General features: G+C 47.5%; 1 protein-coding gene across 13 annotated transcripts in view; it reads left to right on the plus strand.

Moving 5' to 3' along the window:
• Nucleotides 1–19,238: 19,238 nt before the first annotated feature.
• The window catches only part of SPIDR (scaffold protein involved in DNA repair), a 383,959-nt gene continuing 376,237 nt past the window's right edge, over nt 19,239–26,960 (plus strand). For all 13 annotated transcript variants that reach the window (XM_033842931.2, XM_073794376.1, XM_033842935.2 and 10 more), the window contains exon 1: nt 19,239–19,343. In XM_033842931.2, coding sequence (XP_033698822.1) covers nt 19,311–19,343 — 33 coding nt within the window. In that variant the 5' untranslated portion in view covers nt 19,239–19,310. The remainder of the gene's footprint in view (nt 19,344–26,960) is intronic.

The following is a 26,960-nucleotide window of genomic DNA, read 5'->3' on the forward strand; positions in this document are numbered from 1 at the left end:
AAATAAAATAAATTCAGTAAAGTTGCAAAATATGGAATCAATATACACAAATCAGCTTTGTTTCTATACACTAATAATGAACCACCAACAAGAAAAATTAAGAAAACAATCCCATTTACAATTCCATCAAAAAGAACGAACTATTTAGGAATAAATTTAACCAAGGACATGAAAGACCTATACTCAGAAAGCTATAAAGCATTGATAAAGAAACTGAAGACACAATGGAAAAGAATAAACTCAAGATGCTGGTGGATGCACGTACAACCAACTTTGGAAGACAGCTTGGCAGTTTTTTCCAAATCAAAAAGTCTCACCTTAGGATCCAGGAAGTGTACCTCTTGTATTTAGGCAACTGCTTTGAAAAACTGTGTTCAAACCAAAACTAGCATCAAGTAATGCACAGCAGCTCTATTCATAATCGCTAAAAACTTAGATATCAGGATGTCCTTCTGTAGATGAATTCATAAGCAAATTAGGGCACATACATGTCAAGGGGAGCAGAATACACCACCCCAAAATATGCTGCCCATTTGAAAACAGGATTATTTTGGACTGATTAATTTGAGAAACAGCAGACCCAGGAGAATCTTTCAAAACCAAGTGGAAAATACTCTTTTAGGAGAAAAATTTACATTTATTAAGGATATCTCCATTTGTAAGGGTATGTCCCTCTCTGGACCAGGAATTGAATGATGACTAAATATCAAGAAAAGCTTGTTGGGACTTCCCTGCTGGTCCTGTGGTTAAGACTCCATGCTCCCAATGCAGGGGACCAGGGTTCAATCCCTGATCAGGGAACTAGATCCCGCATGCTGCAATTAAGAGCCCGCATGCCGCAACTAAAGATTCCACAGGCCGCAACTAAGACCCGGCGCAGCCAAATAAATAAATGTTTAAAAAAAACAAAAAAGCTTGTCAATGAAATAGGCCTGGATGTAAATCTTTGTAACAACCAAACCCTTGTTTACTGGGCTTTGCCTAATAATATCCCTTAAATGGCTGCCTCCATTCCCTAACATCTTTCTTTTCTTCTCAGCAGAAGATAGCATTTAAGGTAGCAGCTTGGGCCATTTCAGTGACTCAGTTTTCCTGGGTATCTTTCAAGTATACAGGAGGTACACATGGTATATATTAAACTTCTGATTGTTTTCTCCAGTTTGTCTCTTTTTCATTACAAAGGAGATCTCAATAAAGAACATAGAAGTGTAGAGGGAAAATTATTTTTCCTCTCATATACATGCAGTGCGATAGTATTCAGAGATATAAAGGAATGGACCATCAACCCGTGCAAAAAAAAAACAATAGATGCACCTAACACATTGCTAAGTGAAAGATCCAGTCTGAAGAGCTACACACTGTATGACCTCCTTTATATGACATTCTAGAAAAGGCAAAACTGACATGGTAAGCAGTTTATGGAATATGTGGTTGAAATAGTCCATATGATACCTCAGTGGTGAATACCTGTCACTGCATTTGGCTACACCCACAGATTTTTACAACCCAACAAGTAAGTTACAATCTATCCAAACTTAGCTACCTAGGATATGGGAGTGTCAAAGACTGGAATACAGAATGTAACAAAGAAGCTAACTGATTCAGAAATGTATGAAAAAACTCGCTGTTGGTAGTGGGACAAATGGGCTGACCTAAGTTAACTTTGGAAATGTACAGAATCTGTAGGCCAAAGACAAAATGTGCCATACACACACAGTGGACTCTATGTTCTTTCCCAGGAGGGGTAGCAGCTAACAGTACTGAAACTACGATATCAGTCGTCAGATGGAACAAGCACTGAATGTAATAAATGACAAATGGTGGAAGCCAGGTTTCTTACCACTGGAGTTGGATGTTACAGTCAAACAAAGGGAGAAGGTTACAATATCCATGTCATAACAGATCCGGTTGGAGATATCAGTATAAACTCTCTTTAGCCTACACATAGTTCCACATGGAAATCTTTATAATTATGTGTATATGCAGCACAGGCTGGGATACATGCATATATTTCTATGTACTGTCAGCTGAGCATATTTAGCTCCCACATGTAAGTTTTTAATACCATTCGCTAATAAAAGGAACAAGGGCTCTTTGAAGAAAGGGCTGATGGTAGGACTGAGACAGTAAACATATGAAGCAGGATAATCTTAAAATATCAGAAAGTAAAGAAGTACCAAAAATTTTTAAAACCCACAAAAGGAAAATTATGTAAAATGAAAACAAGAGCAAATGGAGAAAGCTCTCAACAGCCAAAGCAAGAATGAACTAAGCAGTCTAATAATGTAGTGCTGGATTATAACCAAAAGTTTACAATAATTATTCACGTGTCCAAACTGGTAAAAATAAATTACATAGTTTTTGAAGAATGGTGTTAAATAGAAATCTCCTATGCAGAAAGCTTCTAAACAATGTATATAGCCACTCAGCTGTCCATCAAGGATGTGAAGCTAACCCTTCTCTCCTCAAGTGTGGCTTCTGCATTATGACTTCCTCCTACGTAAGACACACAGGATGGACATGGGAAAAAATTAACCTCACTGTGGTAAAACCTGACAAACGTTACCTCAGCTGGGTGACCAAAATTAAGAATATAAGGGAGAAGTTCCCTTAAGAGCCCGTCCTCTTGATATATAGTGAAGAGGAAGCACTTCACCTCTGTGGCCTGCTTTTTCAAAGCCAAGTCTAACCACGACAAAGCCACCAAGCAAATCCCAGCGCCCAGCAGTCTATACAATACCTGAGCAGCCCTCCTCCACGCTGTCAAGGTCATGGAAACAAGGAGAGTCTGAGCAACTGTCACAGCCCAGAAGAGACTAAACACACATGATGACCCCATGTCCTCTGAGATCCTGGAACAAGGAAAGGTATAACAAAGGGAACGTGAATAGGGACTTCAGTGAATAGTAAAGTATCAGTATTTGTTCATTATTTGTCATGGTTCTGTAGAAAATTAGACAGGAAAAATTAAACATCAAATAAGAGAAACCTACTGTAACAAACTGGAAATCTAGAGGAGAAGGGGGATTTCTTTGTAAAAACACATTACCAAAATGGACCCTAAATTAAGGAAAACACAAAAAGGCCAATTAACCACTGAGGAACCTCTTCCCCTACTGGCTATCCTATCACTGTTCCAGGCTTTCCCTCTCCCGGGACAGGGAAGGAGCAGGGACAGAGCTGTTTGCCAGCTCCCCTAGTATATGACCCCACCCAGGGTCTTCACCTCCCACAGCCACACCTACCCAGTGAGGACACCTGAGGAAGGGTCAGGGATTATTGACTCAGATGTATCAACCAGGACTTTTTCTTTTCCCGGCGACTGGACACACTTATGAAAGCAAAATAAATTAGTATTTATTGTAAGGGTAGAAATACATTAATACTTGCAAGTGGCAAGTTGAAGAATGGGTTTGGACCTGGCAGGTCCAGTGGATCACACTCTCTCAGAGTGACCTTGCTTCTCTCCAAACCTTTGTCCCGCTCAGTGCCTTTGGGGGACCCCATTCACAGGCACAGGCTCTCTCACTGCACTTGGGCCAACAGCAGTTCTAGGCTGACAACCACTCACCATCCATTTTCCGAGAAAGAGTTTCTCCTTTTCTTGGATTCCAAGAAAGTCATGGTTTTAAATGCCTTTGGTCTGGCTTGAGTTGCCTTCTCATCCTTGACCAATCACCAGAAGATGGAAAATGGGACTGGCTAGATGTGGGTTGTAAACCCATCTTCGAGCTGGGTGGAACATGGGGTCATCCTTCTGCAACTGTTTGGACTGGAAGCAGGTGAGATGTAATTCCCAAAGGAAAACTGAGGCCCTTGGGCCTGAGAACAGATGCTGGCCGGGAGAAAGCAACAGATTCTATGTCAATGACAGCTCACTGCACAGCACAGAATCTGACACAAAAGAAAGAAAGAGGTTCACTTAGGGTCAGGGGCTGCAGCGACTCATCCAGTGCTCTTACTGTCCCTCCCAAGACTGCAAGAAGTTCTTTCGCTTGCTGAAAAGTCAGGATCATTGGTGGTGGTAAACTCAAGTCTCTTTCCTTGGGCATCAGGTCCTCACATCTCAGAGGCTGGCCCAGAACAGCCCATGTGCCGTCAGAAGACACACACAACTCATTCCTGCCCCTGAGAGGTGGGAGCCCTGAGTTATGCCATCTCCCTGGTCATATTAATTGCCCATCCCTGAAAAACAATACTGCTCCTTTTCCAGTTTCTTCTCTCTCCTTTACTAAGAGGAAGAAACCAAATGCTAGGGTGGTAAGGAAACTCTTGTGCAATGAAGTAACGGGAGGCTCGAGAATTCTTCCATGCCATGGAACCCATAGTCGGCAGGCTTTCCAGAGGCCACATGGATGCATATGGCTCTTCAAGACAATGGCAGTGGCAGTGTAAACCTCACACTGGGAGGTCCAGTGGCTCCCATATCTTTGATTCTTAATGAATATGCATGTCAAAAGTTAGTAACGACTGAAAGGACAGAGGATTGCAGGGCCATGGTCTGCTGCATGGGTGTTGTGTCAGGGCCACACTCCAATGTCTAGAGGATTATTACCTCTCTTGGCAGCCTGTGAGGCCATGAGCAGGAGGCCTTTTTCTCAGCCACAGGCATGTTGGTAGTTGAAACTTCTCAAAGGAATGTCTACACTGCCCAGGTAGCTCTTGAATTGCCCGGCATCATGCTCAGCTCCGTAACTGTACATGAGGGCCTGACAATGCCCAGGCTGGACTGAGCTAGAGGACCACAGATGCCTGCCTGGATAGTCAGAGGTCGAGGGCTGTCCTGCCTGAGACTTGATCATCTATTCATGCCCACTCAGATGGGACAAAGGATGCCTCCAGTGCCAGGAGGGCCCCACCAGCCCTCAAGAGGGCAGCATCCGGGGGCTGGCAGGTCACTGCACCCAGTCCTGTATAAATCCACACATGTCCACTGAGTGCCCTCCTGTCTGGGCTGTGCTGGAACCTGGGACTGCCCAGGCAGAGTAGGGCCAGCATCACCCTTCCCAAGTAGGAGGGCAGAAGGAAACCATGCATGACTTCTGACACCCTCCCCAATCCTTGACAGAGGTTGAGGTGGATAAGAAACAGTCCGAGACAAGAACAGACATTTCATTCTTCTCTCAGAGCCCAGGACTTGGGGAAGGGAGGCCAGAAAAACAGTTATTCACCTCAGCTCCCTGACTCCTGTTTGACCCTGGGCAAGTCCTATCCATTCTGGAGGCTTCACAGAGAAGGAGAGGGGAGGGCAATGAGGGCCAACTGTGCTTAAACCTAACTCTAACCTTTACCCTAAGAACCCTAACCTCTAACCGTAACCCCCTAACAACCCTAGCCCCAGACCCCTAGACCCTCGCCACTGACCCCTAAACTCTCATCCCTGACCCTTTAACCACAACCCTCTACCCTGACTCTCCAACGATGACCCATAACCCTAAACCGTGACCGCTGAACCGTCACACTGACTCAGCCCCAGGCCTGAAGTCTGGCCTAGTGGGCGCCGAGGGATGACTGAATGAACTCTCAAATAAACCAAGGAATTACATCTTCCCGACCATGAATTTAGCAATGGTTTCTTAGATTTGACAGTAAAGCATAAGAAATGAAAGAAAAAATAGATACATTGGATTTCCTCAAAATTACAAACCTTTGTGCATCAAAAGAGGCTATCCAGAAAGTAAAGAGACAGCCCACAGAATGGAAGACAATATTGGCACATGATATATCTCATAAGACTCTTTACCTAGAATATACCCGGGACTTTTCCAACTCATCAACAGAAAGACAAACAATGAAATTTTTGAAACAGACAAATGGCTTGCATGGACTGCTCTCCAGGCAAGACATACAAACGGTCAACAAGGACATGAAAAGATGTCAAACATCAGTAGTCATAATGAAAATGCAAATTAAAGCCACAGTGTGATGCCCCTTCACACACACTAGAATAAAAACAAATTTTAAAATAAATTTTAAAATACGTAAATAAAAATAACAAATGTTGGCAACAATGTAGAGAAATTGGAACCCTTAAAAGTTACTTGTGGAGATGTACAATGGTGCATTCTATGTGTACAAACCTTTAGCATTTACTCAAAAATATAAAATATAATTACCATGTGGTTCAACAACTCCACCCCTAGATATATACCCCAAAAATGGAAAACAGGTGTTCAAACAAAAATTTGTACACCAGTTATTCATAGCAGCACTGTTCACAATAGCCCAGGGCAGGAAAGATTTAAATGTCCGTCAGCAGGTAAACGGATAAGCAAAATAAGGTAGATCCAGAAGCTGCATTATTCTGTCATGTAAAGGAATAAAGTAAGATTATACAGCCGCTGTGGAAAACTGTATGGTGGCTCCTCAGAAACATGGAAAATGTATGACCCCTTGATTCCACTCCAGGGTGTACATCCACAATATTAGAAAGCAAAGACTGGAACAGACATTTGTACCCCATATTCATAGCAACATTACTCACAATAGCCAAAAGGTGGAAGCAACACAACACATCCTTCAACAGATGAATGGATAAGTACAGTGTAGTATATACGCAATGGAATATGATTCAACCTTTAAAACTAAGGTAATTCTCAACATGCTACAATGTGGATGAACCTTGAAGTCATTATGCTAAGTGAAACCAGCCAGACACAAAAAGGACAAACGTTCTATGATTCTACTAGTATGAGGTATCCAGATAAGTCCAATCCAAAGACAAAGTAGAATAAGGTTGCCAGGGGTGGAGGGGAGTCAGTGTTTAATGGCTACGGTTTCACATGCGGAAAATAAAGTTCTGGAGGTGGATGGTGAGGATATTTTTACAACAATGTGAATGTACTTAAGGCCATAGAACTGTATACTTACAAATGGTTTAAATGGGGCTTCCCTCGTGGCACAGTGATTAAGAATCCGCCTGCCAATTGCAGGGGACACGGGTTCAAGCGCTGGTCCTGGAAGATCCTGAATACCGCAGAGCAACTAAGCCCACGAGCCACAGCTACTGAGCCCTCATGCCACAACTACTGAAACCCGTGCGCCTAGAGCCCGTGCTCCGTAACAAGAGAAGCCACCGCAATGAGAAGCCTGCACACGGCAACAAATAGTCCCGCTCGCCGCAACTAGAGAAAGCCTGTGTGCAGCAACAAAGACCCGACACAGTCAAAAAATAGAAAATAAAATAATTTTTTAAAAAGGTTTTAAAAAATGGTTTAAATGGCAAATGTTATGTGTTTTTAATCCCAATGGAAAAAATGAATGAAATAATGATCAATGTTACAAGGCGGATAAACAGTGAAAACGTCCCAAGTGAAAGAAGCCATACAGAAAACCCACCCAGATCATGCTCATCTTGTACATTTTCAATCCAGCCAGGTTTTTAAAGTGAGAAGCCCCAGTGATGGTTCCAAGAAGAGAAAACTGGATTCGAATGGAAAAATACATTTCCACAAAGCTGGGGCAGCTGGTGAAAGTTGAAGTGGGTCTGTGGATAGGATTATAATGTGGAAACCATAATTATTCCTCATTGTGGGGTTATGTGCTGGTTCCCTGGGATAGTGGCCCTCCCACTCTCACAGGGTAAAACAAATTGGAATATTTTGTGAATGTGGAAAACTTTATACTGCTATTTAAAGTTTTTTATACACTTGAAATTTACTAGAAAATAAAGTACTTATCAAAACAACCATGTCATACCAAGCCAGAAATACAGACATCAAACTCTGTTATAGAGGCCGAGCCCTACCCAGATCCAGTTCACCCACAGTGGGGATGCTAATCACCCTTGTAGGAGTCCACATACCACAAGAGGCACCATGGGAAGATTGTATTCGGAGCCACTATGTCGGGTGCTGTGGATGACCTGGATGTAGATGAAACAGTGGGATTTCTGAATTCTAGTTTTCCACATTCAACCACCAAATAACTGTTACAACTAAAAAATGAATTCAGTAAAGCTGCAGGATACAAAAAAAAAATCAATGCACAAAAATCATTTGTGATTCTATACACTGATAATGAACCATCAGAAAAAGAATTAAAAAAAAAAATCCTGGGCTTCCCTGGTGGCGCGGTGGTTGAGAGTCCGCCTGCCGATGCAGGGGACACGGGTTCGTGCCCCGGTCCGGGAAGATCCCACATGCCGCGGAGCAGCTGGGCCCATGAGCCATGGCCACTGAGCCTGCGCGTCCGGAGCCTGTGCTCCACAACGAGAGAGGCCACAACAGTGAGAGGCCCGCGTACCGCAAAAAAAAAAAAAAAAAAAAAAGAATACTGTGAAAATATGCATTCTAAGGCGGGACTTCCCTGGCCGTCCAGGGGTTGGAACTCTGCGCTCCCACTGCAGGGGGCGTGGGTTCGATCCCTGGTTGGGGAACTAAGATCCCGCATCCTGCATGCTACATGGTGTGGGCCAAAATTTTTTTTAATTTAAAAAAATATGCATTCTAGACAAATTAATGTACACATTCAACGCAATCCTTACCAAAAGTCCAATGACATTTTCCATAGAAACAGAACAAATAATCTTAAGTTGTGTGTGGAACCACAAAGGACCCAGAAGAGCCAAAGCGACCCTGAGGAAGGAGAACGGGCTGCAGGCGTCTCCCTCCCTGATTTCACACTAGATTACAAGGCTACAGTCCCCCAAAAAAGTGTGGAATTGGCACAAAAACAGGCACACAGACCAGAGGAACAGAGCAGAGAACCCAGGAATCAACCTACAGGTATGTGGTCAGTTAATTCACAAGGAAGGAGCCAAGAACATACACCAGGGCAAGGACAGTCCCCTCAATAAACGGTGCTGGGAAAACCAGACGCCACACGCCAAAGAACACCGCACTCTGTCTACACCACACACAAAAGGGGCCCAAAACCCAGTTTTCCACATCAAGCCCTTCCTCTCCTGGGTCCTCTGAAGACAGACACCCTCAGCGGTCAGCCACGCACAGGAACCTTCTGCCCACTTTTCCTCACCTTCTCCCTCAGCGGCATCACCTCCCGGCAGGTCCTAAGGAGACCAGGCTCCTGTCAGCATGAACTGGACCCCACAGTGTCCCAAAGCTGAAGCCCCAGCGGGTCCTGAGGAGACCCGGCTTCTGTTAGTGTGGACTCGACCCCGGCTTGTCCCGAAGCCTGGCCGTCAGCGTGGACTCAGCCCAGCGTGTTCTAGAAGCCAAAGCCCCAGCAGGTCCTGAGGAGACAGGGCTCCTCTCAGCATGAACATGAACAGTATGATCTGAACAGACATCCCGCCGAAAAAGATAAACAGATAGTAAAAGTCATACAGAAACAAGCTCAACATCATACCATTAGGGAACTACAAATTAAAATCATGAGCTATCACAGCACACCTATTAGGACTGCTAAGCTCCAAAAATATGACAATACCAATTGCTAGAGGGCGAGGAACAAAAGGAACTCTCCCTCATAGCTGGGGGGATGCATGTGCTGCCACTTTGTAAGACAATTTGGCAGTTTTTTCCAAAGCTAAACAAGTCTCACGTTGGGATCCAACAATCACACTTCCAGTATTTAGCCAACTGCTTTGAAAATCTATGTCCAAATGCAAACAAGGATGCAATTATGCACAGCAGCACTTCCATAATGGCTAAAAACTTGAAGAAATCAGGATACCCTTCAAAAGATGAATGCAGTAGAATATGCCACCCCAAAATATGTCTCTCTGGCATAAGGATTATTGGTCTGCTTTAAAAAAAAAAAAAAAAAGGGCTTCCCTGGTGGCTCAGTTGTTAAGAGTCCGCCTGCCGATTCAGGGGACACAGGTTTGAGCCCTGGTCTGGGAAGATCCCACATGCCGCAGAGCAACTAAGCCTGTGAGCCACAACTACTGAGCCTGTGCTCTAGAGCCCACGAGCCACAACTACTGAGCCCATGTGCCACAACTACTGAAGCCCGCACGCCTACAGCCTGTGCTCCGCGACAAGCAAATCCACCACAATGAGAAGCCCGCGCACCGCAATGAAGAGTAGCCCCTGCTTGCCACAACCAGAGAAAAGCCTGCACACAGCAACGAAGACCCAATGCAGCCAAAAATAAAATAAATTTTTAAAAAAATCTCAGAAAACTGAGATTGCCGTTTTATGAAGGACATTCACAACAGAGAAATCTCCATTTATGAGGGTATGTCCCTCTTTGCACCAAAAGTAGAGGAATAATCTTAAGTAACTCTTTCCAATGGGGAAGTCCTGACTTAAATGTGCAAACAGTCATACTCTTGTTTACTGTGCTGTGCATGATAACCTGCCATAACTGGCCTTCCCCCCTTCCCCAGCATCTTTCTTCTGTTTTTAGCTGAAGATGGTATTTAAAGGGATGGTTTTGGTCATTTCAGGGAGTGACTCAGTTTTCCGTGGTATCCCCCCCTGTATTCAGAAGGTATACATGTTATTAAACTTCTGCTTTTCTCCTGGTAATCTGTCTTTTATTGCAGGGGCAGGGGGGCCTCAACCAAAAACCTAGAAAAGTAGAGGGAAAATTGTTTTCCCTCCCATACACGTGTAGTGGAATACTACTCAGCAGAAAAGAATGCACCACCAACCTATGGAAAGACATGGATAAATCTTCACTATGTACTGCTAAGTGAAAGAATCCAGTCTGCGGAGGCTGCACACAGTATGACTCCATTGATGACATTCCGGGAAAGGCAAAGCTACGTAGATGATAAGCAGATCATGGGGTGGGGGTTTGAAGTAGTCCATGTGATACTCTAGGGTGGATACCTGTCACTATGCATTTGTCTAAGCCCACAGATGTGCATAGCCCAAGGGGCCAATCATAATCTATTCAAATTTAGTTATTTAGGATGTAGGAGTGTTGCAGGATGGAATACATAATGTCACAGAATCCAACTGTATTAGAAATATATGGAAACAACTCACTGTAGGGGATGGGATAAAAGGTGCTGACCTAAGTCACCTTTGGAAATGAATGGAATCTGCAGACTGAAGGCAAAATGGACCATATATAAACAGTGGGCTTTATTCTACGAAGTTCTTTCCAGGGTGTAGTAGCCAACAATTCTGAAACCTCTGCACATGTAACCTGGAAAGGAGCAATGCACAGATAAATGGCAGATGGTGGGAGCCATGTTCCTTGCTGTGGGAGTGGGAGGTTACAGATAAGCAAGGGGAGAGCCTCTGCCCTCGTAATCCTGGATCTGGGCTTCCTGGGAGGATGTTGACTGGCTGGGGGAAACACACAGATCTTCATGCTGGGAAGACCCTGCAGACATAGGAACTTCATGCCCCATCTTTCCACCCATACCTGCTGGAAACACTCAGCCCTCCATAATCAGTCAATTGCAGCGTTTAAGACATTCTCACCCCCAGGCAGATAAAGGAGCATGAGGGTCTTGCTTACCCCTAAGCCGTCCCAGAATCCAGGCCCTGGGGGTGGAGCTAGGTTGGGGGTTCCTGGGCCTCTGACCAGCAGGTGAGAGGAGGGAGGAACACTGGTTCTGAAGACAGAGGTTCCCCCAAGTCTGTGAGCCCAGGAGCCCCGGTGGGGTTCATTCCCAGTGCGGACATGGACGGGGCCTGCAGTGGTTCTCTGTTCCCCCTGGGCCCTTTGATGAAGCCGTGGCAACACTGGGCCCTGACGTCTCCTGGCGGTGTCTCAAACTCTGACACAGCGGTTTTACAAAGGAACAGGAGAATGGAGCTGAGCCCCTGATGGCCACTCCTTTCTGGATCTGAGTTGCTCCCAACAGGACCGCAGTCACCTGCATGTAGTCTGCTGTGACCTACCTGCCCCCACTGGCCTTTCCTCTCCCTCCCTGCGATGATTCCAGTGACATTTCCAGCCTGGATCCCTCTCCTAGGCCAGACACCTCTGTCCAGCCACTGCATCCCCATCTCCCTTGGGGGCTAACAGGCCCCTCAGAGGACTGGGCCAGCAGCTCCCCACACCCAGGAGCAGCCCCACCTTCCCAGGTTGCTGAGCCCAGGCACCGGGTGTAACCAAGCAGGACCCTACGGGGCCTTCCCAGGACAGACCCCTCCCCCATACCCTCTGCTGCAGGTCCTCTCTGAAGTACCTGGATAACAGTGTCTGATGCACGCTTCCTCCACCACCAAGTGGAAGAAATTAACTACTTGATGATCATGAACAGGTAGCCCCAGAGCTTCTGGCGCCTAAGAATTTATAATGTTAACCGCCTGTTACCTCACCATCAACCAGAGAATTGTGCACCAGCTGATCACATACCCTGCGACGCCCCTCCTTCACCTGGCCTTTAAAATTGCTTTGCTGAAATCCTTCAGGGTGTTTGCGGCTTTAGAGCACAAGCCACCTGGCCTCCTTGTATTGGCACTTTTACAATTAAAGCTGCACTTTCCTTCACCACACCTGGGGTCAGTAGACTGGCTTTACTGCACTCGGGCAAGCGGACCCAAGTTTGTTCGGTAACACTGGGGTCTCCCCAGCTCCCACTCTCCTTGTGCCCCAGTGACTTTCACCTGCTCCTCCAGAGTCTTCTTGCAGCAAAACTAGAAATGAAGTTTTCCCTCCCCTGAGAACAAGGAACAGCGAAGAGGCTAGAGAAGAAACATAACCTGGCCTGAAAGAGTTCATCACTCCTTGTTTTACTTTGTCACTCATTTGTAGTAACTAGATTTGTACTTTACAAGACTAACCTCACTCCCTGACACTATGTAATTTACATTCGGCTCCCATCACCCCTAACTCTGTGTGAGTTACATCCCCTGCCTCTCAATCCCTAACCTTATTATGTCCAGCACTTACATTCTATACGCCCCTCATAACAAATCACCCCTTATGGTTTTTGCATTTCAGAAACGAGGTTACCGCCAATAAACCAGAGGCAAACGGACGCAATTACAGACTGCCGGGCGGCCTGATGCCAACTGTGACTGTTTTGAAATGATGCAAAGGAAAGGAGGAATGCAAGACCTTCACTACTTTGATCCTTATCCTATACCCCGGACTGCGAGAGCCCCACATATAAAATCTTCCCTGATTCTCAAGGAGGGGGTGCCCAGTTCTTGAGGCGCTAGCCGGCTTTGTCTTCCTTTCTGCCTGGCAGAAAAATAAAGCCATCTCTCTCTTCCTCCAAAACCCATCTCCGTATTTCTGTTCAGCCTCGGTGCACAGGGAAGCCGAGATTTCGACAACAGTCTGTGGCCAGTTCCCACACTAATTCCCCTCTACACCCACAGCCCTGGCCCAAGCCCAAGCCCGATCTGGTGCCTGGTTCCTCCATCAGGCCTGACAAAGCTCCCTGCCCCACGGTGCGTCTCACATCCCACCCCAACGTGGTCTTTCTGAAGCATAAACGAGACTGACTCTTTCCCGCCTGTAATCCCCCAAATGTTTCCCCACTTTCACTAGGGTATCTGCCGGGAGGACATCTGCCAAGGCCCTGAGAGTCCCCGGCATCCCCACTAGGCTGCTGGCTCCTGAGTTCCCTGACAATGGGCACCTCAGCAGGCCGGGAGACATGGCAGGAAACCCCAGAACTGCTCACCTCAGGACGGGGCAGCAACTGCCATGGCCTCATCCAAGAGAGCAGAGGAGGCTTCCCCAGCTGGGACACAAACTCTGCACGAGTGGCCTCTCCTTGAGCCATTACATCACCTCGTGTGACTTGAGGGAAGGAAGGACCGAAGCACACTTGGTTCCTAAGGAGGATGGTATAGGCTCAGTCACGTCCCCCCAGATTCACATGCTGAATCCCTAACCCCCAGGACCCCAGGATGTGGCTGTATCTGGAGATAGGATTTTTAAAGAGGTGATCAACATAAAAATGAGGTCAGTAGGGTGGATCCTAATCCAATAGGATTGATGTCCTACGAGAAGAGATTAGGACACAGATGGGCACAGGGGGAGACCATGTGAGGACCTGGGGAGAAGATGGCTGTCTAAGCACCAAGGAGAGAGGCCTCAGGAGAAGCCTGAGCGTGCACACACCTTGATCTCTGACAGCATCCAGGACTGGGAGATAGGTCTGTTACCCAAGCTGCCCTGTCTGTGCTATTTGTTACGGCGGTCCTGAGCAGACTCACATGCAGGGTAACTCAGGGCTCAGACTGGACAGAGCCCACTCTCCATCCCCTGTACGTGAGTTACAGGAACCCCAGGAACTGAGGAGGGGGTCCCTGAGGGGAGGCACAAGATAGAAGATGCTAGGCATTAACATGGCTGCATTCACGTTAAACGTGCCTGAAGTCCAATCCCACGAGATGCTTTTGTCCTGTATGTACATCGGCACCTTCGGTCTGAACTGCAGATCTTGGGCTTCACCAGCTCCACTGAGAGCATTAGCTTCACCTGCTGTGGACTGTCTCCTATAGGATTTCCAGAGCCACAAAGCATCGAAGCTTCACAGGACCCAGTGTCTGTGAGCTACCGTCCAGGTGACCCTCACAACAGGGCCGCGCAGCTGCCCATCAGAACCCATTTCCCTTTTTCCTGTTCACAGCTACCCTGCACCTCCCAGCTTTCCCACCCCTTACAGCTGGGGCGCAGTTTCTCGCGTTACCAAGGGGAAGGGGTGAAGGTGGTGAGGGCCTTAGCCAGCCTGCATCCTAGGACGGAGGGCATGATGCCCACCTGGTCACCCCACCCTGCTGGTTGGAGCCCTCACCTGGAAGCAGGGAGGAGAAACAAGGGGGACAGAGCCTGGGACCTGACACCCACCTGCCCTGGAATCTCACAAGAAGGGGACAGAGACATCTTGAACTTCAGCCCAGTTCTGGGAGACACTTTGTTCCAGCAACAAACTTTTGCCTTAAAAGCCAAGGTGCTTTACAGACCCCTCCCCAGCTGTCACAGAAAGTCAGGCTTCATCTCATCACACTTTTCTCAAACCCCAGCTCACACTGAGACCTCCTCTCGGGTGATGGTGCTTCAGAGCAGCCTCTTTAAAAGATCCCTGGAGTTCAGCTCTCCCAGCCCTGCCTTCAGTTTAAGGGAGAAATTTCCTTGGCAAACCTTCTCAGTTTCCTTGACAACCAAGCTTCACAATGTCCCAAACTCTTCCCCTTCAAACATTCTTATTCTAGGCTGGATGAGCTTAAAGAGACAGTGCTGTCATCACGTGCCAGAAACCGATTCCCCCAAGCCCGTAGTTACTGGTTACATGATGCTATTGATGATAAAATCCCAGAAGAGCCAGCTTTGCAATATAACCATTTCTGGACTCGGCACTGGGTCCCTTTCAACGGACCGAGTGGAGTGGCTGTTTCCACGTGCCCCGTGTTGGAAGAGCTCACCTAATGCAGCCAGGACTTCATCCTTTCCAGGTGATTCCAGGGTCCTCACTCTGCCCAGACCCCACCCACATGGCTGCTGTCTGTGCCAGTCTATACGGGACCTTGGTAATCTCCTAAAATGAGGGTTATTTTATACACAGGTAATGGGTTGAATGCTGGCCCCAAAAGATGTGCCCCCCCAGAACACATGAACAGGACCATATCTGGGAAAAGCGTCTTTCTATATGTACTTAAGGATCTAGAGGTGAGGTCATCTTGGGTTAGGGTGGCCCTCAATCCAATTGAGAGAGTCCTTATGAGAGACAAAAGAGAAGAAACACAGACACAGAGGAGAAGCCATGTGAAGACAGAGGCAGAGATGGGAGGGATGCAGCCGCAAGCCTGGGAATGCCTGGAGACCCCAAAAGCTGGAAAAGGCAGGAAGAACCCTATCCTGGAGCCTTTGGAGAGACTTCTGTCCTGCAACACCTTGACCTCAGATGTCTGGTCTCCAGGACTGGGGGAGGATGAATTCCTGTTGTTTTAAACCACCCAGCTTGTGGTCATTTTTTACAGAAGCCACAGAACGGTCACACAGACCCTACTCTGTAGGATCCTGGAGTGCGGGTCTCATTAAAGACCGACAGAGGCTGGATTGCAGAACCCTTAGAGTCAGCATTGGGCCCCAGAAATCATAAAGCAGAGGCTGGACACCAGAATGATGAGGGGTCAGTCGGAAGCCCATCCCTAAGGGTGCTGGCTGCACATGGCCTCCCCAGGTTTTTATGCCTGTACATGTTGGGGATAAGTATTTCCATCCTGATTCAGGACCTCTGATGTCACCGTTCACATTGCTAATTAAGAACCCACTAGTTACACAGATGAAAACCCTATCAGAACACTTGCTCCAGTGGTAAACAATTCGGAAGTTGGTCAGAGGTGGGGAATCGTCTCCCATGCAGCCAGCAGCCCCCCCGCAAGGAGCATCCTCTTTGCAAAGCTGGGGGACCGTGCCGAGTAGTCTCTGAGTAAACGTGAGCTTGAGCCCCAGGCCAGCTGCTGCTGAACTGTTCCCACCCTTCCCAGGTAAAACACCTGAACGCGTGCAAGGACTTGAAAGCCTACAGGAAGGGCCGTGGAGCCACCCCACCACAGCACGCCGGCCGACTTGGTGTCTGCAGGCCAGCCAGGATGGTCCTGGCCCTGGGTGCTCTTCTGGAAGCTTTCCATTTCCCTGCCTGAGATACCCGTCCTGTCCCGGCCCCCACTGCTTTTTTCCTTCCTCACCTCTGCCCTGAGAGAAATTCCAACGGCAGTTACGGGTGACACACCCTCTTCTTTAGCAGGTGGCAGCCCGGCAACTCCTGCGGAAAGTCCAGCAGAGCCCCACTCACACGGAGCCACCCACAGAGCCGTGGGCCCTACTCCCTCCCACCATCCCAGCAGCAAAACTGCTGATAGGGCAGAGACTATGGCGTCAGGCACAGCTGCAGGGGCTCCTGCAGCCTGGAGCGGTGTTTATATTGACTTCAACCCAGGCACACCTGGGGAGGGCTGGCTGGCCGGGTCAGGCTGCCCAGGTCAGCCAATCCTCGCCCCTCAGGGGCTCAGAGTTGTAGAAAATGGGCCTTGCTGCACCGGCCAGGTCCAAGGAACAGGTGTTGCGTCCTGAAGGTCAGGATACACACGGGGCTGCAGCTCTGCTTGTTTTCTAATCATTTATTCTGGTCCATGAGTGGGAGAGAAAGTCAAGACCCTCTCCTAATGAGAGGAACCCAGGAGTCAGGGAGAGGAGGGGTGGTGGGTGAAAACAGAGGCCTGGTGCCCCAGCTGCAGTGGAAGCCTCTGGAAGACCCGGTGGAAGGAGGCCGCACAGAGTGAAGCCCAGGGTCACAGACCTGTCGGAGCGGCTGTTTGTTAGTTCAGGTCCTGCTCTGAGGTGCTCAGGGTCAGCTCTGACCAACAGGTGGGCTTGGGGTGCTCTGCAATGAGGGCTACGTGTACGGTTCCTGTGTGCCCAGCCTTGCTGGGTGCCTGCCCAGGTGAGCTCCATATCCAGGGAGGGGCCTGACCATGAGAGCCCCGTGGGCTGCTGGGTGCCTGCCCAGGTGAGCTCCATACCCTGGGAGGGGCCTGACCACGAGAGCCCCGTGGGCTGCTGGGTGCCTGCCCAGGTGAGCTCCATACCCTGGGAGGGGCCTGACCACGAGAGCCCCGTGGGCTGCTGGGTGCCTGCCCAGGTGAGCTCCATACCCTGGGAGGGGCCTGACCACGAGAGCCCCGTGGGCTGCTGGGTGCCTGCCCAGGTGAGCTCTGTACCCTGGGAGGGGCCTGACCACGAGAGCCCCGTGTTCTGGGAGGGGGAGGTGTGTATGGGCGTCCTCTCTGTACAGCCGGCACAGAGTTGCTTGGCTACTTTCCTGTGGGCAGCGCTGGGATGAGATGAGAACCAGGACATGCTGCGGGCTCCCTGAACCCCCATCCATCCAGGGTAATGAGGTCAGTAGGTGGGTGCTGGCCACTGTGCTGCGTGAGGGACGCCCCACGGGTACCTCTTGTTTCTTCCACCTGACACCACGGAGGCCTCCCCAGGACAGAGCAGACAGCCTGCCTGGGGCAGGTGGGAGCTCCTGGTGACCCTGCAGGGGACATGAGAGGGACGGACCAGGCAGGAGGGGGTGGGATCCCAGACAGAGCCATAGGGCTGGGGTCTGAGCTGAGAGTGGACGTGCAGGTGGTGCGTGTGATCCAGGAAAGCTGCCCTGGTGACATGAGGCTGATCCTGCTTCAGAGTGACAAGCCTTCCGGATGACCCCAGAACAGGATAGTGAGACGGATCCTGTTAGAAGAAGGTAAGTGAATCCCCCCAAGAGGAGGCTCTGCGAACTCGTCCTGGGAGGTGGGTGAAGGGAACAGGTGTGGAAGCTGCGGGGAGTGGGCAGTCCCCCTGGGCGGGCGGTGGGTGCAGACCCCACTCCGTGGCCTCACATCTGTGCTTCTGGCTGGATTACCTGGCTTCTCGGAGCCTCAGCTTCCCGGTCTGCTCATGGGGTGATGGTAGCATAGATTGACTAGTGATTTGCTCAGAACAGGGTAGAAAGGGGTCTAGTGGAAATTCCACAGAACACTGTCAGTATGGGTATCCAGGCCCTGTCAGTATGGGGATCCCCAGTCTTCAGGATCAGTCCGAGCAGACTTGCAGCAGAGCCTGGGGATGGGCTCCGTTTGGTGGGTCCCCCCGTTTCCTGAATCTCGGTAGAGGCAGCTCCACTGTGCAGTGGCAGGTTCATCCCACACCTGGAAGCATCCAGGCCTCAAGGTTCAGCAGTCCACGAGCCCTGTCTCTGGGCCCCCAGGAGGCAGAGGGGACAGGCCAGCGTCCTCTTCGATCCTCTTCCTGCCCAGAACATTCGAGGACCAGGCCGTCATTAGGGAGAAGCAGCGATTCTGGCGTCTCTGAACTTGAAAACTTCTGCTCTAGATACTAACCCCCAGCGCTCAAGTAGATGGGGAAATAACACCCCTGTCTCCGGTTATCCACGGCTGCAACCATTCCCTAAGCACGGTTTGCTGAATTCATAGCCCACTTCGGGTTACCGTTTATTTTTAAGGCCGGTCCTTGTCTGACAAAGCACACCACGTACGAGCTTTATTTGAAAAACCCCGCGCGGGTTTTTCAGCAGCTCCCTGACCAGGAGGCTACGGCAGCACTGCGGCCACTCCAGCGCGTGCTCTGCCGGACCCCGGCCCAGTTACAGGCAGGCCGAGCAGCGAAGGACAACCCGGACCTACGACTGGTGCCGGCGCCCGGTTCTCAGCGGCCGCAGTGTAGATCAGTGCCAGGAAGCGTGGGTAGCAGGGAAACCACGCCCCCGCGCGAGTGTCCGCCAATCGCAGAGTGCAGTGAGGCGCGGCGCGCTGGGAGGGCGGTGCGTCCGGAGAATCCCCGCCCCCAGCCCGAGCGTCCGCCAATCGCAGAACGTGGTGTGTCGCGGCGCGCCGAGTTGGTACGGGGACGCGCGGCCTTCCGGCGGCCTGAGGGGGTGGCACGCTCTGGAGGAGGCGGCGCGCGCGGAGATGCCCCGCGGAGACCAGTCTCGTGGCTCGAAGGTAGGCTGTGGGTCTCTGGGCGCCGTCTCCTTGGTTCCCCCACGTCGGCTTCGCCCGCGGGGCGCGTGTGGCTGGCCCCGGGCTGGTGGGCGGCCGGGGCGTCTGTGGCGTGGACGCAGCCCGCGTTGGAGGCGGGGCGGGAGGGGCCGCCTCCCTGGAGGGCGAGGGTCGCGGCTGCGGGGCGGCCGGAGCGAGTGAGCCCGGCCGTGTGGCCCGAGTCCACCTGGTGCTCGCGGGTCTCTGCTGGGCCGCAGGGCGACAGCGGCGTCCTGGGGTCCGGGAGGGCCTGCGTAGCCGCCGCGTCTGCGCCGCGCTGCCTCCCCTGCCACTTCCGACGCCGGAGCGGGAGCGTCTCGGCCGAGTCGGGCGCGGGGTCCGCCTGGTGACCACGCTGAGAGCGGCGCAGCTGCGTTCTGAGTGTCTTACGTTTGTCCTGCGTGTGCCCTTTACCTTTTGAAAGCGATTTCTGAGCTCCATGCTTACCGACATGCTTGTCTCGTCGTACTGAAAACTGAATGAAAGCAGACACTGACTCCTTTCTTGACTCCTCTTTTCTTACCAAAAAAGTTCCTGAAAAAATAGTCCGCGCACGCTGGTTCAGCCGCCGTCTCACTGCTGTGTCTCCTTGCCCCTGGAATATCATTGGTTGTCACACACGCTGTCAGTTTTGTGACTACCCATTTACGAAGTCCAGGAAGCCCATGACAAGCATACCTAACCCTGATTTCAAAAATACTAAAATGTGAAGAAAGAAAAAACCAAGGAATCAAGGAAGTATGTTAAATTGTTGAAGCCCATGTAACTTGTGAACTTGGTCACTGTAGCATTTGACACATTTGCCACTTGATTCTTTCCCTGTATTGCAACTGCTCATTTATTTCTCCTTTGCTGCCTTCCTGCCAGGTTCTGACTTCTGACTTTGCGCCTTTTTCCTCACTTTCCAAGTTTGTTCTGGGAAGTCTCACACATTGATGTTAGCTGTCCCTCTGTATGGACGATTTTCAGATGTGTATTTGACCTTTCCCTTGAGCGCGGTTTAAACGCAGTGCACCATGAAGTTGTCATTTTCTCGCCCTTAGTCCCCTGGGTGCCAGCACTTCCTCCTGTGTTGTGCTGCTCTCAGCCTGTTGACACTGATGCTCTCTAATTGCGATTGCAGGGTGCACTTCAGCAGAAACCGTCAGGAGACTTGGAGGAGCAAGGTTCATTCCTCACAGGTCCTGGAGGGTGCATGGTACACCCAAGGACCTCACGGTGAGGTTGGGGGGCGAGACACAGAGAGGGACGGCACACCTGGGGTCTGCCTTTATTAGGGTCTGGGGGTTAGGTGTCTAGAATTTCGGGGATTCATTCTTCGTTGGCTAATTTAAAGCAATAGCAGGGAGGGGGAAGCACGGTCACTCAAATGGTCAGTTATTTAGGTTACCAGGACTTGTTGAAAGAGGAACCTTCATGGGTGAGGGCAGCCTAGTTCCTTACCTGGTTGTTTTGCAAGTAGCTCTGGCATACAGCTGTAGATGCTTTTATTCAAGGTGGATTTCTTCTAAAGTGGATGCCACCTGGCAATCAGATGCTTAATGTCAGGCACTTACACTACATCCTCAGTTAGAAATCTTCATGTTTTTGACTTGATACTCACTTTTCCCTTCGTCATTCTATCAGTTTTCAAGACCTTATCACAGCACCTGTCATAATCCTTTGAACATATTAGATACTTAATAGATATCTGATGAATGAATGAAAGGAGAACTAGTATAGAAGGTTTGCAAGTATTGTAGGTATGAAGAAACATGGAGAAATACCCTGGTCAGAAGACTTGGGTACCAGTCTCAGCTCTACAGCTAACTAATTTTATAATTCTGGGCAAGCCATGTAGATCTTTCTGGACTCTTAAAATGGAAGTTGATATGTGCCTGAACTAACATCGTAGAATTGGGAATAGTATTGGGAAAGGACTGAGTTGATAGATAATAAAAGGAAGATGAGACTTAAGTACCTGAAATTGAAAGATGAAGAGGGAAGAGTCAGTGGTGACGCAAAACTTGAACCTGTGAAAAATGGGAAGCTTGGGGAGAGTTAGTTGCTTCTTACCTGATGTTAGGGAACTTAAGGCCCAGGGAGAGATTAGGCTCCAAGTTGCTCCACGGCTGGGTGTATTTTATTTCTTTCTTCCCTCCTGCCTTTGCCCCCTCACTGTCCTTTCAAGTGCTATGATTCTTATTCCCTTTAAGCTTTGTCTTCTCCCTTTGATAAATAGCCAGGAACGACCACAGGTACTCCCTTTACCTATCAGTTGCTTACCTTCTGAGATTTCCTGGTCCTCCCCTCACTCTCACAGTTCCTTCTGCCTCCTCAGACTGAATTATAGCTCTCCCCCTTCTCTTTCTCACTGAAAGGAAAACTATCTTGGTAAGGTCATAAAAGAAATAAAGGAACATCATATCTTTCTGATGACACCCTCCTTCTCTACTCCTTTGGGTCCCCATCAGAAAACCTTATTTTATTTCTGGTGCTTCTTTCATAATAACAAGGACATAGTAATTTTTAATTAAATGCAGTGTACGTGTCATTTCAAAGAAGTTGTTTATTTTTCAAGAAAGGGAAACATTGCTTCTTTGAAGCAGGATGGGGAGGAGCCAAGGATAGAATGAGGACCTGGCTTCTGTTACAGAAAGGGGCTAGTATTAGGTAATAGGAGTATTTTTCCTCTGAGACTATAGGGAAGAAGGAGAGCGCAGTAGATGGGAGGTCTGCTGAGTTTTATAGTGGCTTATTTTAACCTTAGAGAAGATGTGACGGCTTGCGCTATGATGGTGACAAGGAGAGGTAAAGGCAAGCACGGGTGTGGAACTTGTGTATGTAAGTGTGTGTGTGAGAGTAGAGGGGTAGGGAATGGTAAGAGTGTTTACCAGCATTGACCAAGGACAAGTAATAAGAAAATATGAAGAGGGCCACTCTCATTTGTGGGTCTTTTTATCCTAGCCTTGTGGGTTGGTGATTGGTAAAGTGAATTGGTAGAAGGGTAGGAGTCTTAATGCTTGAAAGGAAACACTGACGTACTTGGCCATAAGCATGCAGAATGGCAGGTGAGACATCATGATTAGGAGGAGGCTAGTGGCTGATACCGTGACTGGGCTTGAGACTTAGAAGTTCCAGTGATATTCCCAGGTTCTCAACCCGGTCGGAAAGCTCAGCTGCTGTTATGTGCCTTTGAGTTGAAGGTGCACGTGACAGTTATCGCTAGACACTTTTGTTAAAGTGAGATAATGCAGAATCAGTGGCTAGAATCTTTATTTCTGGAATTAGACATACTTGGGAGAAAATCCTGACATGTTGCTTACTAGCTCTCTGACCAGCACAATATACACAGCATTTCTAAGTTGTAGCTGCTTTGTCTATCAAATGGGGATAAGATAATACCGATCTTGCAAGGTTGGTATGAGGGTTAAATGATGAGAACTGCATGAAATGATGTACTGAGCGTATAGGCACTCGATTAATGTTAGTGATAATGAAAGCAATTAATAATAAAACACTATGATAATGAAAGAAATTTCTAGATGAGGACAGAGCTATTGTTCATCCTCTACTGTTTTGCCTTTAGATTTCTCCAGAATTGCTTCACTCAATTTGTTGAACAAGGAATAGGAAGAGGGCTTAGTTTTAAAGTTGTTCAGTGGTGGAGAGAGATTCTCTCATAGTTACCTTGGTAGGAGTATATTATGGTTCCAGTTTTAGCCCTTGGTAATCCCATTGGATGATTTACCAGTGGCTCTGCTTCTCAGAGTTGGACTCCTTAGTACTGATATCCTAGTCTAGACGTTGTCTTATCCTTAAAATGGAAGGAAAGGAGAACTAACATTTATTGAAGACTTTTCGTATGTCAGGTACTTCACATATATATTTCCTGTAAGGGGAAAAATATTTTCTTTTAAATCAAAATAATATGTGCTCATAGATAAAAAAAAGTAGTATGAAAAAATTTCTCATGAAAACCAGCAATTGTTGCCCTGCTCCTTCCTGCACTTAATCATGTTCCTGAAGGCAATCCCTGTTTAAAATTGAGGTAATCGTAGAATCACATAACAGTTGTAAGGAATTACAGACATCTCACGTATTCTTTATCTAGTTGGCCACAATGGTAACATTCTGCAAAACTGTAGTACGATATCACCACCAATGTATTGACATTAATACAATACAACCGTCTTATTCAAATCTCCCCAGGTGTGCATCTGTGTGTGTGTGTGTTTAGTTCTGTACAGTTGTATCACGTGTAGGTTCATGTATCTACTACCACAGTCAAGATACTGAACAGTTTCATCAGCATAGGATCCTTTTTATAATCACACCGACTCCCATTAACTCCCACCCCAAGCCCCTGGCAATCATTCATCTATTCATTATTTAAAAGTTTTTGTCATTTCAAAAATGTTATTGGGGGCTTTCCTGGTGGCGCAGTGGTTGAGAGTCCGCCTGCCGATGCAGGGAACACGGGTTCGTGCCCCAGTCCGGGAAGATCCCACATGCCGCGGAGCAACTAGGCCCGTGAGCCATGGCCACTGAGCCTGCGCGTCCGGAGCCTGTGCTCCGCAACGGGAGATGACACGACAGGGAGAGGCCCACGTATCGCAAACCAAACCAAACCGAACCAAACCAAACAAAACAAAACAAAAATGTTATTGGGATAGGATCATACAGTTTATAACCTTTTGACATTGTTTTCCTTATTTTTCTTCCCACTCAGCTTGTCTAGGTTGTGTATATCAGTAGCTTCTTCACTTTTATTGCTGAGTCGTAGTCCATGGAATGGACTACCACAGAATGGATGTACCACAGTTTCACTTAGCATTTTACCTGTTGAAGTACATCTGGGCTGTTTCCAGTTTCTGGCTATTAGAATAAAGCTGCTGTGAACACTTGTGTACAGGTGTTTTGGGGAACATATGTTTTTATTTCTCTAAGGTAAATGCCCAAGAGTGTAATTGCTGGGTCATATTGTAATTTGATGTTTAGTTTTATAAGAAACTAACAAACTTTTCTAGAGTGGCTGTACAATATTACACTGGCAATGTATGAGTGATTCAATTTCATAGATAATAAATTCATGCTTTTAGAGTACAGAATTCAGTGGTTTTTAGTATATTCACAAAGTTGTACAAATATTTCTTATTAGAGAATATTCTCATCACACTGAAAAGGAACTCCATGGCTGTTAGCAGTCATTCCACATTCTCTCCTTCCCCATCCCCCTGGCAACCACTAAGCTACTTTCCATCTGTATAGATTTGCCTATTCTGGACATTGCATATAAATGGAATAACATGGTCTTTTGAGACTGGCTTATTTCACTTAGCCTAACATTTTCAAGGTTCATCCATTGTTGTAGCATGTATCAGTACTTCATTCCCCTTTATGGTTGAATAATTTTTCATTGTATGGTATACGACATTAAAAAAATTCCATTCATCAGTTGATGGATATTTGGATTATTTACACTTTTTGGTTGTTATGAATGATGCTGCTATGATCGTTTGTGTACCAATTTTTGTGAAGATGAAAGTTTTCATTTACCTTGGATGTAAACCTACCAGTGGAATTGATGAGTCATATGGTAATTGTATGTTTAAATTTTGAGGAACTGCCAAACTGTTTTCCAAGTGGTTACATTTTTTAGTCTCACCAGCAAGGAATGAGGATTCTAATTTCTCCGCATGCTTGTCAATACTTGTTATTGCGTTCTTTTGACTTTAGCCATCTTAATGGGTAGAAAGTGGTATTTTATTGTTTTGGTTTTGATTTGCGTTTCCCTAATGACTAATTATGTTGAGTATCTTTTCACGTGCTTATTGGTCATTTGTGTATCTTCTTTGAAGAAATGTGTATTCAAATTACTTGCCCATGTTTTTTTTTAAATTTGGCCGTGTTGGATCTTCGTTGCTGCATGTGGGCTTTCTCAAGTTGTGGCAAGCAGGGGCTACTTTTCGTTGCGGTCTGCGGGCTTCTCATTGTGGCGGCTTCTCTTGCTGGGGAGCACAGGCTGTAGGTGCACGGGCTCTAGAGCGCAGGCTCAGTAGTTGTGGCGCACGGGCTTAGTTGCTTCGCGGCATGTGGGATCTTCCCGGACCAGGGCTCGAACCTGTGTCCCCTGCATTGGCAGGCGGATTCTTAACCACTGCGCCACCAAGGAAGCCCTTGCCCGTGTTTTAGTTGGATTTGTCTTTTTATTGTTGAATTGTAAGGGTTCTTTATAAATTCTCTATACAGTTTCCTTATCAGATATGTGGTTTGCAAATATTTTCTCCCACTCGGTGGGCTTGCTTTTCATTTTCTTAATGAGGTCATTTGAAGCACAAATGTTTAAAAGTTTTGATGAAGTCCAGTCTTTTTACTTTCGTTGCTTATGCTTTTGGTGCATATCTAAGAAATCACTTAGGTCATAAGTCATAAAGGTTTATTTGTATGTTTTTTTCTAAGAGTTTCTAGTTTTAGCTCTTACATTTAGGTCTGTGGTTCATTTGGAGTTAATTTTTGTATGTGGTGTAAGGAAAGGGTCTACCTTCATTCTTTTTTTTTTTTTGCGGTACACGGGCCTCTCACTGTTGTGGCCTCTCCCGTTGCGGAGCACAGGCTCCGGACGCTCAGGCTCAGCGGCCATGGCTCACGGGCCTAGCCGCTCCGCGGCATGTGGGATCTTCCCGGACCGGGGCACGAACCCGTGTCCCCTGCATCGGCAGGCGGACTCTCAACCACTGCGCCACCAGGGAAGCCCTACCTTCATTCTTTTGCATGTGGATATTCAGTTGTGCCAGTACCATTTGTTGAAAAGATTATTCTTTCTCCATTGAATTGTTTTTGCATTTTAAAATCAATTGACCACAAATGTAAGGATTTATTTCTTAAGTATGAATTCTGTTCCATTCATTTAGGTATTACCCTTATGCCGCTACCATACTTTCTTAATTACTGTAGCTTGGTAGTAAGTTTTGAAGTTAGGAAATGTCTAGCTTGAGTTCTGTTTCAAGATTGTTTAAATTATTCTGGGTTCCTAGCATTTTCATGTGAATAGTAACATCAGTCAATTTCTGCAAACAGCCATGTGGGATTTTTATTAGGTAACTCTGTAGGGAAATTGGAGAGTATTGCTGTCTTAACAGTATTAAGCTTTCCAAGCCACGAACGTGGGGTGTCTTTCCATTTTATTTAGCTCTTTCATTTCTTTTAACTATGTTTTGTAGTTTTCACTGTAGAAGTCTTGCACTTCCTTGATTAAACTTATTTCTAAGCATTCTATTCTTTTTGTTGCTATTAATGGAATTTTTAAAAAATTCGTTTTTTGTGTTGGTCATTGCTAGTGTATATAATTACACTTGATTTTTTTTAATATTCAGATTGTGTCTTGCAACTTTGCTGAAGTCATTTGTTCTAATTGTGTGTGTGTTTCTTAGGATTGTTTATATATAAGACCATATCATCTCTAAGGATTCAGAGATAGTTTTACCTCTTCCTTTCCAGTTTGGATGTCTTATTTCTTCTCCTTGCCTAATTGCCGTGGCTAGAACCTCTAGTACAATCTTGAATATAAGTGGTGAGAGCTCACATCCTTTTCTTGATCCT

This window comes from Tursiops truncatus, chromosome 17, assembly GCF_011762595.2.
Source record: "Tursiops truncatus isolate mTurTru1 chromosome 17, mTurTru1.mat.Y, whole genome shotgun sequence".
In the NCBI taxonomy this organism is placed as follows: Eukaryota; Metazoa; Chordata; class Mammalia; order Artiodactyla; family Delphinidae; genus Tursiops; species Tursiops truncatus.